Here is a 15,777-nt window from a genome sequence, read left to right on the forward strand (position 1 = left end):
TGAATCCAATAGTAGTTTTTTTTCAGCATTCAATCGATCAACGTTCAAATTCGATTGGTTCCGATTCAAAACCGTATACAGATTAATTTTTATTATAACGTGGATGCAGATAGAATTGAATCCGAGTTGAAAGACCTTGAACCGTGATCTACAACTAATCCCGACACGGAGCTATTTTTTGTGAAGAAGTCTAGTCCAAAGAGAAGGAGATTCGATTCATTGATCCGTCGTCGCATAGAAGCTCCGCTATTTCCTCTGATCTTGGTGTACAGAGGAAAACTTGTATCACCAACTTCTGCATGTGGCAATACGAGATATTATTCCGTCCGGAAGAAGATTCAAAACGAAATGTATTTTGTAGATAGCTATGCTATGCCAGTGATTGCCGTGTATTGCATATAAGATTTTGAAACTTTGCACAGATATCTACTTCTTACTGAAGGATACTTACAATTCTTTTCTCCTGCACCTCTTTATGCCACTGCTGGACACTCGACCACTCGCTAACTTGCTTTCACTGTTTATATCGTAACAAAGCAGGCACTCCAGGATCCTGGAATTTGTAACTTTACCAAAGAGAATCTACAGATCGTAGCATGCTTTTCACATCCCAATGCCGTAACAAAGCAGCTACACCGAATTCATAAAGTGAACTCTGTCTGAGAAAGTAGTCTTGAGGCGTAAGAGGCGGAAAACTCAGGGATATGCTCCGTTGGCAAGAGTGGCCGTAATTAGCGTTCGCCTCGGCCACACCGCCAGATAGCCCAGCATCAACGCAAGCTGCTGTTTGACCTTGTCGGTGATCAACCCTGACGTTCTGGGATTATTCCGCGACACCCGGAAGTCAGTGTCGTTACAAATCATCGATCCTTTCAGTCACAGAGCCGGTGTAATAGTACCCTTTTCTTGTAATTTTTTTTAATTCCATGCAAAATCCTACATTTTTTTGCATTTCAAAAATTAAATTGCGTGACTCAAAGGGTTAATAGAGCACAATCGTGCTTGCGAAGATACGGCAAAAATAAACGCGTTTTCTACCCTATTCACCAACGCGTAAAGATTACGATTGCTTCGCGATGACATGCCAAGACTATTCAGTTCTGAAACGTAAAACGAGTACGTGAAAATAGACTTGAATCCGATATCACTCCATCAATCCCTGTTGTTCCCTATGTAGTAAGTATCCATGTGTCGGATAGATGTTTATGTGCATCTACTACATTCCCAACAGTGACGTAAAATGGATCGACACTTTCCACCATTGTCAAATGCGCGCGGGTTTTAAAAATATGAAAAATTTCGCTTTCGGAGCCCGACACGAGGAAGAGATAATGCATATATGTATTCGTGTTGGCCCCACATATACGGAAGTGGAAGTATTATTTCAAGCGCTCGTCACTCGGTTGTGGTAGAAAAATTCCATTATGCATACAATGAAGCGTAGCTCACTCTCCGTAGAAATCCGCCCCTCCGTCTGTCGTCGTGGGTACAGCCCGGTAGCCAGCATAAGGTATGCATACGATTCGATTGCTAAGCTAGTACGTATCCACGATTGAATAAATTCCCCGGATGTAGACGCAACGCGTGTATCCTCAAGTTATGCCTAATTTGGGATATCGGTCAACTGTCGGCCCAACAGTCAAATATTTAGGTATCCCTCCAGCAGCCGGTGCATTTCTTTAGCCAGCGAGTGAATCGTAAAAAGTCCAAATAATTCGGTAACTTCCCAGATACCTGCGGACGTGACTTGAACTTGTAACTTGTCGCACGCGTTGTATCTCCTTCAGCCGTACAGTAACAGTCGGGAAAACTTGGCCGCTTAGAGTCTGACACCCTAGACGTATGTACCGATAAAGGGATAGAGCTGTTTGTCTTGACGGCATTTTGGAGCGAGTCGATCCCTATTTTCTCATAACTTGGTCCATACGTATGCACGTAAGCAAGTGGCATTGGTATTGGAAAATGTTCTCATGACGTAAGTGTACGGTCTTATACATATACAAGTCTTGGCACTTCCCTTAGAGTCTATAACCATTTGCGTGGCCGGTTGATGCCATTTTTGTCCGCAAGCGCCGACATCGGGAAAGCCGGGTGCGACAAGGACACGACCACTGGTCTTGATTTGTATTATATAATGTTCGGTATGACAGTGAAAAGAAGCAATTTTCAACTGAAGGAGGTTATGTCAAAAGCCGAAATGTGGGATATAGCGTGATAACATTACGCACGCGTAATACTAGGCTTGCCGGATACTAACGCTTATGCGGCAAACTCTCGTATTAACTAGCCCCTGTAACGGCATGTCTTTTACCCACATGTGCCCACACCTATGTATATATATATAAATATATATATATAAGACCATACGTCAAACCCTGGTTGTCGGTGCCATTTACCACCACATAACCTAAGTTTTTAATTCTGATGAAGGCAAATCGTAATTATTGGGATTTCAAATTACTCATGTCACATAAATTAATTAAACATAATCAATAATGTACCTGTTCTATCCAACCACGTGTGAAAAAATACGGTCGACGGTCAGCTGTCATGCCGGGTTACATTAGTTTGATTTTTCTCCACCAGATAACATATTGCAAAATGACGATCCCAATAATAAGTATGCATATGTGATATGCATACATTACGTATAACCACCGTAGCTGCAGTGACTCTAACTATGACCAAGCAGCCCCCAAGGACTAGCTGACGATCGAAACAAATCCCCAAGATATTGCGAAACTTTAATGAAATCAGAATCCCTCGCAGTCCCCGGAGACTTTGGGATAGAGGCCGAGTTTAACTACTACGTTGACTGAAGATACATGCAGGATAATAACGGACCGTCCTGGGCAAATCTTCGCGACGGATCCGAAGGTTTTCAATGAACCTTGCGGATAATTTATAAAACTGCACTTTTCCGGTGCCCTCTACCTTCTTCAACCTATTCAAAAGGCCGCACCCGAGGCCCGTCAAGGTTCTACCGTCTTCACCCACGTAGGTATAATTACAGGCGAGTGTTGGTCATCCTTCTCAGGCTGGCTGCCCAATTGACCCTGCAGACAGCCAGAGTTAATTTACGCACTTGGATTTGGTAATTAGGGAGGCCGGAGAAGCTGCTTGATGCGATTAGATGCGTGAACGATCGTAAATCTCAACAAGTTTATATCGTCGTAAAATGCTGATTAAGAGTTTCCACTAGGAAGATAAACGGTTCGGACAAGGATGACTGGACGATTGTTTACGGTCCAAGAAACCGAATAGGAATCAGAGTTATCTCGTCTCTTCATTCATTTCGTTGTTCGATAGTTGCACCTCCTTTCGTACGATAACCCTAATTAATTCTAACGCATAGATCTGTTGGCACATTGCAGATACGTCCTTGAAAAGAACAACGAATGCGTATACAGATACAGTTTTCACTATCTGATTTGTTCAAATTAGCGTGGCGTGCTCAATCCCAAGCCTCCGTATGACAAAGTCGGTATTTCCGTTTTTGATTGCGAAAACCCTACTTCGTTGAAATTATCCGTACCTGTTGGTTACTGTAACTACTCCGTCAGACTAGGATAAGATCCAAGTACTCATCGAGGGTTATAGCTCTGAATCGTTACTGTTTAGAGAAAACAGCGATCAATAACCTGGACAAAAACACCCGAATATGAGCCTATATATTGCCACCTCGAAAATTTTCCCACCGTTGCCTCCTGGCACTGCAGTAAGGTAGGCGACGGAATTTGGAATCAATTCCCTCGACTTATCTATATATGGGGCGTTCCACGTTAAATTTGCAACTCATGTACCTCACTCCTTTCGATTTTGATAATTCTTTAGTCTGATGTTGCAGCCGACTCATAAGGTTCTTGGAATTTTTTTTTCTATTGAATCAGTACAACCTATTTACAATAGTTGGCGCGCGAGTCGTTGCAACAGATGAGCGTATTTCCGATTTTGATATTATTTTTTTCAGTGAATATTTACAACGTCTGACCAGGTTTTACGTTATATTTTGTTACCACAAAATCGATAGTTTGGAAAAAGTAACAGTATTTCTAAGCCAAGTCAGAACGGAATCACACAATTATGCGAACGCAGAATAAACTCTTATAGATAGAAGTTAGGTTAGGTTCGATTCTAAATAAGGTCAGATATTATCAGTCTTGATCGAAATATTCTGAGCTGTTAACAAATTTTTTTTATCTGAGTAGAATTTTTATTTGACCACATTAAATTTAGATGCGGGAGAAGCCGCAACGGGCTGCTAGTTAGCTATAAAGGAAGACTGAGCGATTCTGCACTTTCTCGATTTGATGAGCCCGAGATCACAGTCAAATTATCAACACTATACCTACTGTACACCCTCTACTACTACCGTTAGCAGCTTTGACAAAAGAAATGCAGCGGAAAAATACGATTCGTGCGAAGAGGCCTAATTCGACAAACCGTCAAAACATCTCGTATTCTCAGCTCGTCCACCGGAGCAACGTTGATGCGGTATTTACTTGCGTTCTGACAAAGTAGGTAATCCGTTCTATATTCTTGAACTTGTATCGAGATTTTGCCCTTACTGACTCATGCGATAAATGTCGCTTTGTACGAGTTTCACGAGGTTAAATCTTCCCGAGAACGTATGGAAGATTCACTATTCCAAAAATTTATAAAAATCATATTACAATGCGCACTGATAAATCGAAGTATTCGATTATGCCCAGGGAAATGCGAAAATGAGTGACGTTAGAAATTGCGGATACGAAGAAGTTGTTTGATTTCCACAAGACCAGAGCCTGAAAAGTCGTGAGCCGAGAGCTGAGAGGCACGAGCTGGTGGAGTAAGTTAAGAGAGAGATTCAATTTTCGTTGCATGTAAATTGGGACCAGCTTCCGACGGGATCGTCGGTGGTCCCCCGGGTAAAATGGAGTTCCACTGTGACGGTTTTATCCCGGGAGATATCTAAGGTGAATAAATAGGAGCGGTTTTCTGTAATCCAGTATACCTTTATTTTCCTACTCGCATGTGCCTATGGGACGTTCGGTTATCCCGTGATATCCTTTGATACGAAGAATACAGGAGGACGTGTGTTGAAGTTAGCAAACGGCAATAACTACTTTTACGCACCCACCGAGGGAATGCCGAATTGAAAAGGATTTCTAGAGTAAACATTTCCGGTCACCTAGTAATAAGAAGCAACACAAACTGTACGTTTTTTTTTTTTTTGTAAGGTTCACTATCCTTGTTAGATAATGAAACAGAAAATCGAGCTATTCGCAACTCCGAACTCGTATCATAATACGTAATCACAGAATAACAACAAACCATAACAAAACGTTTGCTTGAACGCGAGTACACATATCAGGGGGCGGTTCCGAATCAATCTGCTTTACCGAGCGAGTACGGCCCAATGAAGTAAGGATTGTCGAGGCCGTATTCGGACGGTAAAGCAGATGACCTCAGAACCCGCCTTATATATCTACTAATGCGAGAGCGAACCATAAGTTTAACCATACATTTTGAAATTTTAGCATCATGCACCATTAAATATTTCTGAGTTCGCTGTACACCTGAGTGCGGTCGATTCTGTCCCTTCTGACCTGGTAAAACTAGAAGGGACAGAATCGTCGGTATACATTTTTCATTTAGCCATTTTTTCGCCGGCGCAAAGTATGAATACATTAAAAAGAAGGCTGAATTTTAAATTATTAAACACAAAATACATTTCAACTTTTTTCAGGGTATCGCCAGCTTCATATCACTCTCGGTAGAGTACAACATCTGCATAGCAGTGAGCGAAAAAATCTTGAGAAATTCCAAACCCGAAGATTTTGACCGGATTATCGAGCGTCTGGTGGGGAAGCACAACGCTCGCGGTGTTGTGCTCTTCGTCGACGAAGACAACACGCGGTAAGATGAAATTTAGTATAAAGACTATAGTCCCTTATTCGTAAATTAAGGGGGGGGGGGGGGGGGGGATACAGCTTGGAGGGACTAAGATCATACCTGTTTTCACGAGTTTTTTTTTTTTTTAAATGAAAACACATAGAGCAATTTCAGTTTTAGGGCTTTATTATTTACAGTTTCAAGAACGTTTAGAATTTTTCATTGAAATTAATAACAAAATGACGGCAAGTCCTCAAACTCAATATGGTCTATGTGTTTTCATAAAAAAAAAAAAACTCCTAAAAATAGGTATGATCTTGCCCCTCCAAGCTGCATCCCCCCTCCCTTAATGAACAAATGCAGGGGGGAGAGAAGAGAAAGAAAGACTGCAGAGAGTGGAAATTCTCCAAGGTACCTAATAATTATTACTTGATTATGCAGTCTCCTGTATACAAAATGCACGCTGGCAGTTCCGAGTTACTTCTTAACGGCAGAAGTGTATAGACTGGTGAAAACTTAAGCTTAGAAGGTAACGGCGAAACTTCATCCTGCAGGCAACCAGACGCCAGATTTTCCGCCCGTAAAAACCACAGTCAAGCTTTTAGGAAGTGTTCGCGCTTTACGGACCCTCCATTACGATAGATGGAGATGCCCTACAAGCAAGAGCCGTTTTTACTCGAACAGCTGAGGCTACATCATCAACCTATCCCACCTAATAAATGGTACCTACAAACTCGGTCCGGGTTCACGGGCTCTCGTGCGTGAAGAACTAGCGAGCTCTGCGTTTTCTCAATCCAAGCGGCCTCGTCGGTCCATTCCAATCACGTTGACGGTCAAATTCATTAGCAGCCTAGGTGTATTACTGAATTGTGCTAAACGAATTCAGCAGTAGTCGATAAATCAAGTTTCCCCGAGAAAAGAGGAAAGGAAAAAAACGGGTGGGTACGTTAATGGATAAGGCAAAAGAAGGAGGAATAAAAATTCATGCGTCACAGCGGGATAAAATTGCCGCTACTGCTGCTGCTTCCGTTACGTAGATACGTTCTCATTCCGTTTGCGTACCTACATTCTTCATTCGGTGTCTGTGAATGAAATTGGATTCCACATCCATTAGGCGCACCACTTAAACCTTAATATCGAAAGAACGAGTTCTACTCTTACAGTCGAGTATTGAGCGGTGGTTGGCCTTACGCCGCGCAAATCTTCGTAGAACATTGGATCAGTCGAGCTTTCTGCTTCGTCATTTCCAGCTAACGACTTAAATTTCTACGCTCCGAATGTGTAATTCTGTCTATTTCTTGTCACCGCCACACGTCGAATGGAAATGGGTTGACAATGAGTCAGCTCTGTTTTCTTGTATGCGGACAAAGGCTTCATTTTTCTATACCTACTAGTAATTTATAACAAAAATTCGCATTCGCATTCGCGAATATTCGAATATTTTTTTACATTCGCATTCGTATCCGCATTTGCAAGAATTGTGCGTATATTTTGCGAATGTGATTATCACAAATATTTCATATTTCGCTTAAGATAAAAAACATTAGTTCGATAATAAACTTTTAATAATCAACTTTCTCTTCACGTTGAAATCATACTCTAACCTCGAAATTAATTTGTTTTTGTTATCAATTTTTCGTTAAGAAATGAAATAAAACAATCGGCTTCGTTCTGATCAGCCCGGCAATTTCCGGAATAAGGTGCAAACGGCGCTAACGTCTACCTGTCAGTCAATCAATTGTCAACTTTTAGCCATAGAGAAATGGCGCTAGATTTGAAAATGTATATTCGCATTCGCATTCGCGAATACTTAAAAATTTATATTCATTACATCACTGATACATACGGATCACACTGGAAAGTAAGTTGCTCGAACTGCATGTAATGAGTCCCATCAGCGAGGTGAGCTATGCTTGGCTGGATTTCTCTGCTCTTTCCATGCAATGTTTCATATACGTTTGTCGTTGTTAAAGAGGATTCGCTGAAAGCGCGAATTTTTACCATCACGGGTCTGGCAGAAGTTAGCAAAAATACAACGTGCGCGAACGCACCTTATAATGGCTTCTTTGATGTGTCTACTGTCTGCTGTTTTGTACTCGGAGGCAGGTCAGCCTTATAGCAGAATAGCTCTTGAATTAAAATCGCTGTACCTGTGGAATTTTTAATAATGCCGTAACTACGTTTAAACGGCTTCGTGTCGAAAAAAAGAACAAAGGAATTTCAGTTACATCGTTGGCCGTTTCTGAATTTTTCATTTTCCGATGAAAAATTTATTTCCAGTCAATTCAGCAGCATGCATTAATGAGCCAACTCACGTTCAAGTTTAGAATAGGAAAATATCCCGTGTAAGCCTTGAACTAAAAGTAGAGTAACTAAATGGAAGATAAACAAGTAGTTACAAGGGATGAGAGGCTCCAGTAAATTGGGTAAAATGATATTTAGCCTGCGTGCAGCGAAACTTGATTTCAGTTCCCTTCCCTTTCCGTGTTGCTTAATAATGCAAAGGACCTCCCCCGTTCGACTTGTCACGAACGGGCTTCGCAAACGCGGAGCGAACCGGTTAATTTTATTGCCTCGACAAGGAACATGTAGAATACCTACGCTCACCGATATTCCCCACAGGCAGTAGCGTTAAGTTTACAATTAGCTAGTGCCGGAATATTACGAATTTAACCCTTTCAGTCACAGAAGCCGCTATAGTGGCACCCATTATCTTTTTCTTATTTTTCTCATTTTTTTTTATATTCCACGCGAAATCCTGATTTTTTTTCTCATTTACAGGTAAAAACAATACTTAAGCATTGGAATGATTATGATTTACTGTGAATCCATAATTGTTGACAATTGTTATAAACAAACACATGGCAAAGAAGGGACTTTTCGCGAATGTAATGCGTTAACAGAGGAATTTGATAATAAACGTCTACTGAAAACACTTGGAATTCATTGGTTGACAGAGATCTCAAAATGGCCATTAGATTTACAAAATTCAATGCATAGGGGCACCCTTCTTAGGGGTGCATAAAGATAGTAATTGGGGGTTGCACATATTCCCGGCCTAAGATCGTACCGTGTCAAAATAAATACTCATATAAATTTCATTCAAGAACACAGTCTAAATCAATGTTGATATTTGACCCCGTTTTCACCCCATCTTAGGATTTGTTTTTAGGTTTAATAGATTTTTGACATCTGTTTCGCATTCGGCGTCGAAAAATACCAAGGAAATATGTAATTGCACTACCGTGCCAAAAAAAAAACCGAATTGCGTGACTGAAAGGGTTAAGCAGTATATTTTCGTTTCACGTTCCATATATCACGCATACCTGGACCCTCTACAGACCCAAGTGCGAAACACTGATAAACCGGGTACGGAAGATTTAAGAGGATAAGAGGCCGAAAGATGAGCTTGGATGATAGTTGACTCGCTCCGGTTGACAGAGAGTCACATTACCTACGCTTTCTTACGGCATCACTTCAATCTTGCGACTGACTATCCTCTTGACCTATTTCACCACCATGCAGTCGACACTCGGCAACAGCGTAATAGTTGCTTTTGCACTGCTAATATTAAATTCTTGTTTATGGATTGACTTGTCTTTCCCTTTGCATTCGTTTAAGCATCATACAAAGCGACAACTCCTTGTCTAGGCGCTTTAATTTATTCGTCGGAGATCGAAACTTCTCTCACATCCTTCAGCTCACCGTTCGCGGGTGAGCGGTGGCTGATATACTCCGAACCGTCCCATCCGTTATACACGGTGGATTTAATCCTTTGAGTCATGGTGGTAAATATTCTTACCACCTATTTGATATCCATTTTCTGTGTATTTAAAGAACTTTTCTACGTATTTCTTTGCGGTTGTTGCTATTTCTCATAGTATACTGATAGGTTTTCAATACTCGAAAGTAACTGCTGCGTTATGATGTAAATTATTATCGTTAGAAACAAATTGATTGAAACAAGTCGTGAAAATTGAAGGAATAATTCATTTCCAAGAAAGTTACCTTTCCACATGTATACATGTTTTACATGAGTCACAAGTTTTTTTTGGTCGCAGATTACAAATCTGAAATCGGATTTAAAAATTCAATACAGCAGATCTAATCAGCGGCCTTGAAAACCCCTGCATAGAGTTTTTTGATCGGATTTGATTAAATACGAAATCTTTGTCCGCCATATCGAATCTGCCACCTTGAATTTTTGAAATCTGATTTCAGATTCGTGATCTTTATAAAAGTTGAGTTAGCACAATAATCTGTAACTCAAAAGGTCAAAGAGTACGGCACGTCTGCCAGACATCAAAGATTGAAACGTCGGATCATTGCATCGCAATGATTCATTTTCCTATGGCAAAACCTTGCGGATGTCTAGCGTCAAGGGGAACAATAAACTATCTTAGCTTAGCCGACGGCCGCGCATTGTACGAGGGGTGAACTATGGTCGGACGCCCATGGCGCTCCAGATGGTCGGAGCTGTATGACCAAGGCTGGTCATTAGCTGGCAGTTAATTAATCAGGGAAATTCTCAGGGCCGAACTGCATCGTGGCCGCGTGGTAGATATTTTTTTTTGCCCGACGAAACATACCGTTAATAAATTGTAGACGACAGTAGATCAGACGCGAGTATGTACATATGTACGGGTACGTCTCCCGTTTCCCCATGTTATATAACGTGTCAAGTACCTACAGCAACTATAATATAAATGTGAGTATGTACCTACAATATTCGTTGAAATATCTCGGGCGAAACCTATTACGCAATTTAGCGCGAAAGTGATATTGGATTTCTTCTTTTATATTACAGAAGACTTAGCCTTGTCTGCCTTACTGCACTTTTTGTCTTTCTTGTGCAAACCAAGCCAATTTTCCATTATCAACCCGCTATCGAAACACGATAACCCATTTCACATTAAAGAGATTCTTTCTTGTTGTTATTCTCGCTCGTTGTGATCGCCGCTCAGAATGTACAACGTACGTCCGTTCGAAGGATGTTTGCATGGTAAGGAAGAGAGAAGGAGGACAGAAGCTATGAAAAATTAGTGGTATTTCAACCACAACGTCACCAATAACTGCAATGACAACTAATTTACAGTAACTGCAATTTAGTGGACGTTAATTCTACACAAACTTTGCCCTTCGCAAATAAGCGTTCAGTAATTGAAATATCGTAAAAGGTGAATCGAATACATGTAAAGTCTTCTTGTCAGAGAAGAGTCGTGTAGTACCGATCGCACGGGTCTGCAAAAAAATATTTTATTTCAACTGCATGAGATATTTTTGGTAAATATCGTGCCGAATCCAAAAATGACTTCCATTTCCCTCCATCACATACAGTATTCTTGCAAAATACAAGATGTTTGTATAACAAACGCGTAACAATAATGAAAAAACCACCATTTTATTACAATGAACTAAAAAATATTTCTTTTAGAATTGAACAACCAATTTCTTCGTGAAATTTACTTAATATTCCGTGTTCATTCTTTTCACCAATGGAACCCTTTCTTCTTCTCTTTGATACACCTCCGAAGACGCTTCAGCTTTCTTGAGCCTCACTCTAATACATATTAAAAGAAAGTAAGACATCAGTTTTCCATAGGATTTTTAGAATCAAGAATAGCACACCAGATTCCGAATGAAACGGGAGCTTCACTTTAAACGAAACTAAAAACACGAGTTCAGGAAAACACCTGACGTGATGGAACTTTTTGAGTATTTTTCCCGGTTTCAGTGAGTGAAAATCTGTAATAAACAGTATAAAAAACCTGTGCAGTTTTTTGGTCGGAGACCTACTGTTGTTGTTGCATCGAAAACTAGAGATCGTCAAGCAATCTATCGATTGCGTGACCGAAGAGAAAAATTGACCGCCACCATTCTTCCGGTATCAATAAGCTTAACCAATCTCGTTTATTAGACAAACTCAGCTTGCCACCATCACCTAATTTTGTTCGATGAAGACTTGGTTGCAAGCGAAATAATACCGAATCGTTCGGAAGGAATGGGGCAAGGATCGAGGCGATGAAGGAAGGGTCTCTGTCCTTCTTGCCAAAGCCGTCGTTTAACGCGGAACCACGCGTCTATATCCAGGTAATTTCAGACAACGTACAGCCTCGACAGGATTCTCAGGGTACACAAAGGTAAAGTACCTACCTACACCAGAGCCGCATCCCTCCTCCCACATTCTCGATTCGTATCGATCGATAACTGACATGGCCTTGCGAAACTTGAAATTACCACGCTTTTCTTATCGATAGGGGGATTTCGTTAGCAGTACAGTCGGTACGGGCATACCATAATTACAACGTGATTCGCGATATGAAATTGCAGATTTTACAAGTGTTTCATTGTATTTTTTTCAACCTAGTGGAACATATAGCTTTCGAAATAAAGTAATTGGACTTTTCTTTAGGTACTCCAACAACAATATTACCACCGATAGTCAAGGTAAAGTGCTTCGGTCTCGTGAAAGTTCTCACAATAGAGTGAAAAACGATGAGCTTGAACCTCGACGTTCTGACTCGTAATTCTTTTGATGTAAAATTAAATTGGAATTTGACGTCCGATATCGGAGTTGACACACAAACTTTGACCTCAGTTTTGAAACTATAATTTAGTGAATTCAGCCTGAACCCTATAAAATTGAACTGATAATCGATGGCTGGAACCCGTGACAGAAACGAAGAGACGTCTATCGGAATGTATTCTGACATGTTTTCATTGGAGCAGATATTACACGCTATGTGAAATTCTCTTACCAGTTTTTTCTCCGATGATGATACGCGGACTGACCGTAATCCGGGACGTTATGCAAATGAAATCGAAGCTCTTCATTTGATGCTGTTATTCGCAAGAGTCCGCGGGATGGGATAAGAGAAGAGAAAAAAAAGGAGAAAAATATGAGACTTGGCCAGAATTTTTCTTCGCCCCGCTAGCTTTGGATCAATTCTTCCGCCTCCCTCGCATCCGAAAATTTTACTGCGAAGTCAGCACAGGCAGCGAGAAACTGATAGCGTTCCTTCGCGCTTGTAGAAAGATGCTCAACTTTTTTCAATCTCTTTTCAAACTCGATGCGATCAAAAGACGAGGTAAAATGATCGATGCTCTGCAAACATTGGCTGTTACAACTTGACATCGTGTTTTCACTTATTCTCGATCGGTGAAAGGAAATACCATGGATATGTTATACTGTTATAAGAAATTTCGTAATTGAGTGATTTCAACAGCGTTATGGGTAATTTTGTATATTCTTCGTGTTTTGAGTTATATACCTTGAGAGCAAACGTGAGAGGAAAGTAGCAACGCCGGAGTCAATTTTGTGTTCGGAAATACACTTTCGGGCCTTTTGAACTCTTGCTATTAGTCACGCCCCGGTGAATTTTCGTAACCCTCTATACCCACGAAATACCGTCACTCCATTTCCAATACAGCGTCAGACGTTGACGTTGATTTTATTCAAAGCAAGTCAAGAAGCATTCCAAAAGTCAGGATCGTCGGAATTGGGTCGTGATGCGTCAGATTTGAGCGTTCCGTTTGCTATTACAACGTTCCAACTGCACGTGTATACAGTCCATTAGTTCTTTGGAAGAAGCATAGAATTTCCGCGGACACCGATTCGCGAACAACAAAGGAAACAACGTCATGTTTTTCTGTCACAATCAATGCATTCACGCCAAATGGTCTACTTATTCCAGGAAACTTCTCCAAGCAACGGTCAGGGCCAACCGCACTGGTCACTTCCTCTGGATCGGCAGTGACTCCTGGGGAGCCAAGGTTTACCCCGTCAGGGATCAAGAATTCGCAGCTGAAGGAGCCATCACTATTCTACCCCGCCGAAACTCCCTGGAAGGTATTCAATAAACGATGCTGTATGCTAGAACCGATATCTTAAGGTCATGTAGTACTCCTACCATTACCAACCGAGCAAACCGTTCAAACGCTCGGCCGTGCGCCCGTGAGAGCATCTTTTATTTACGAAATTATTGTAATTCCTAGTTCTCGTCTGGCGACCTGAATATTATAATAGGAGAACACTCTCACGATCGCTCATTTTGCTCCTCATTATTTTCGGAATGGCGGAAAGTATCTCAGCTATACACTTTTTGGTCCCTGCAGAAATGCGGGAAATGTGGTAATAATAACACATGTCAAAGAACGACACTTTTTTTTTGACGATTTTCGAGATATGAGTAACTTTCCCGAACTCCCCGAAGAAAGAGCGATGCACCGTTGAAATTGAAACCCTTTTCGTTAGTTTGTTTATTCAATATAGGAAGGAAAAGGGTGAGATTTCTCGGTCGGTAAGAGTAGGAGTACTACATGACCCTAATAATGCTGCGCTGCATTCATCACGACAATAGTTACATCAAGTATGTGTTTGCTTATAAGAGCGTCTCTCAGATAATTAACTTCAGGAACTCAATTATGCTCGACACCCAGAAATAAAATCTCTGTCGATGCGAACCGATTAGAAAATTTGATTACTTGAAATGAAAATTTATTGGGTTGAAACAGATTTCGATCGAATGAATTGAAATATTCTCGCTCACATCAAGTAAATTATTCAATAGGTTCATATTCAAATTATTTCATTTTGTTTGAAGCAAATCCAGAATTTCGTCCAAGTGTATAATCATGCGGTTGATAAAAATTAATATTCGGAAGGGGGCGAACGTAGAAATGGTTGAATCGTGCATAAACGTTAAAAAAAAGATCGTCGCCTGGTGGCTGCGGTGCACTTCATTGGAAACTCGTCGATAACGCACAAAAGCCCATTTGCATTGATACGATGCCAACTGATTCGCGATAGATTTACTGCTATAATATGCTCCCAGAATACCTGCCTTGGGTACAACTTGTCGCATAGGTATCGTATGTTTATATTCCGATCGTTTTATCAAGCTGCACTTGGGATCTTTCGGTATTATTAAAATATTATAGCCATTATTGTTTTCAATTGCAATTGTTTCCCAGCATCTATTAGCCACAACTCCGTGCTTTAGTTGCAAAAAACATAATTCAAACTGATTGGGATCTGCTTTCAGTTTGAATCCATTTTAATGAAATACAAAACATTTCACTAGAGATTTATTATACAAATTTTTGTTTAAACAATTTACTAACAACTTTTTGGCATTATTATTATTCAAAACGAACTATCCTATCAACTTGGTTATGATTCATTCCTTTTCAGATTTTATCTCATCGCTAACTGTTCAATATTCTCACCAAGACTCACTTTTGGTTGAAAAAAAGTCCCATAACACCTTAAACTCTACCGATTCTATCCATTTTACAATTAACTCGAATCTCTTGTTATTATTTATTATGGTTGCTATTTTCATCGACATTACAACTGTGATACATGCATGCATAACTGGTTCGTTACAAAAACATCGACCCGAAGAAACTTTGTTTATATCTGCTATCGCTCGGCTCTATAGGCTAAAGTGAACTGGAAAATTGGGGAGAAAAATTTTACTCTCGCACGCGGTGATTAGGGAAATGTTTTGAAAAAATTCACTTCACTCCGCCGTCCTTCCACATACATATATACATAAGTGTATAATATATAAAGCATCTGAGTATAATTTATCGGAGCGAGGCGAGTCTGCGAAAACCCGCACGTGTGCCTCTGGATGCACAAGTCCTCACGGATACAGAGAGGATAATATCCTCCTCACACACTATCGGGATCAGGGGATGGTAGAAAAAGGATGAACTCATGCGGAGATGGGAGTCGATGTGCGGTCCACAAAAGCCGGGTAGGTGCCTGCCCTTTACGGGTATTATGGATACGCCGTGTAGGTATTATGGATACTCATGCCGAGAACGGAAGCGTTATTTGCGGTTATTCTAAGCCGGTGGTTCTAGATTCACGCGCGGTAAATCCAACTCAAATCC

General features: G+C 40.7%; 1 protein-coding gene across 1 annotated transcript in view; it reads left to right on the top strand.

Annotated features, from left to right (window-relative positions):
• Positions 1-15,777, top strand: part of LOC124218891 (metabotropic glutamate receptor 7) — an 83,658-nt gene that overhangs the window by 44,566 nt on the left and 23,315 nt on the right. Inside the window, exons 6-7 of the mRNA XM_046625790.2 lie at positions 5,729-5,898; positions 13,569-13,723. Of these exons, the coding sequence (XP_046481746.1) occupies positions 5,729-5,898; positions 13,569-13,723 (325 nt within the window). The remainder of the gene's footprint in view (positions 1-5,728; positions 5,899-13,568; positions 13,724-15,777) is intronic.

The sequence above is a fragment of the Neodiprion pinetum genome, chromosome 5 (genome assembly GCF_021155775.2).
Source record: "Neodiprion pinetum isolate iyNeoPine1 chromosome 5, iyNeoPine1.2, whole genome shotgun sequence".
Taxonomy (NCBI): Eukaryota; Metazoa; Arthropoda; class Insecta; order Hymenoptera; family Diprionidae; genus Neodiprion; species Neodiprion pinetum.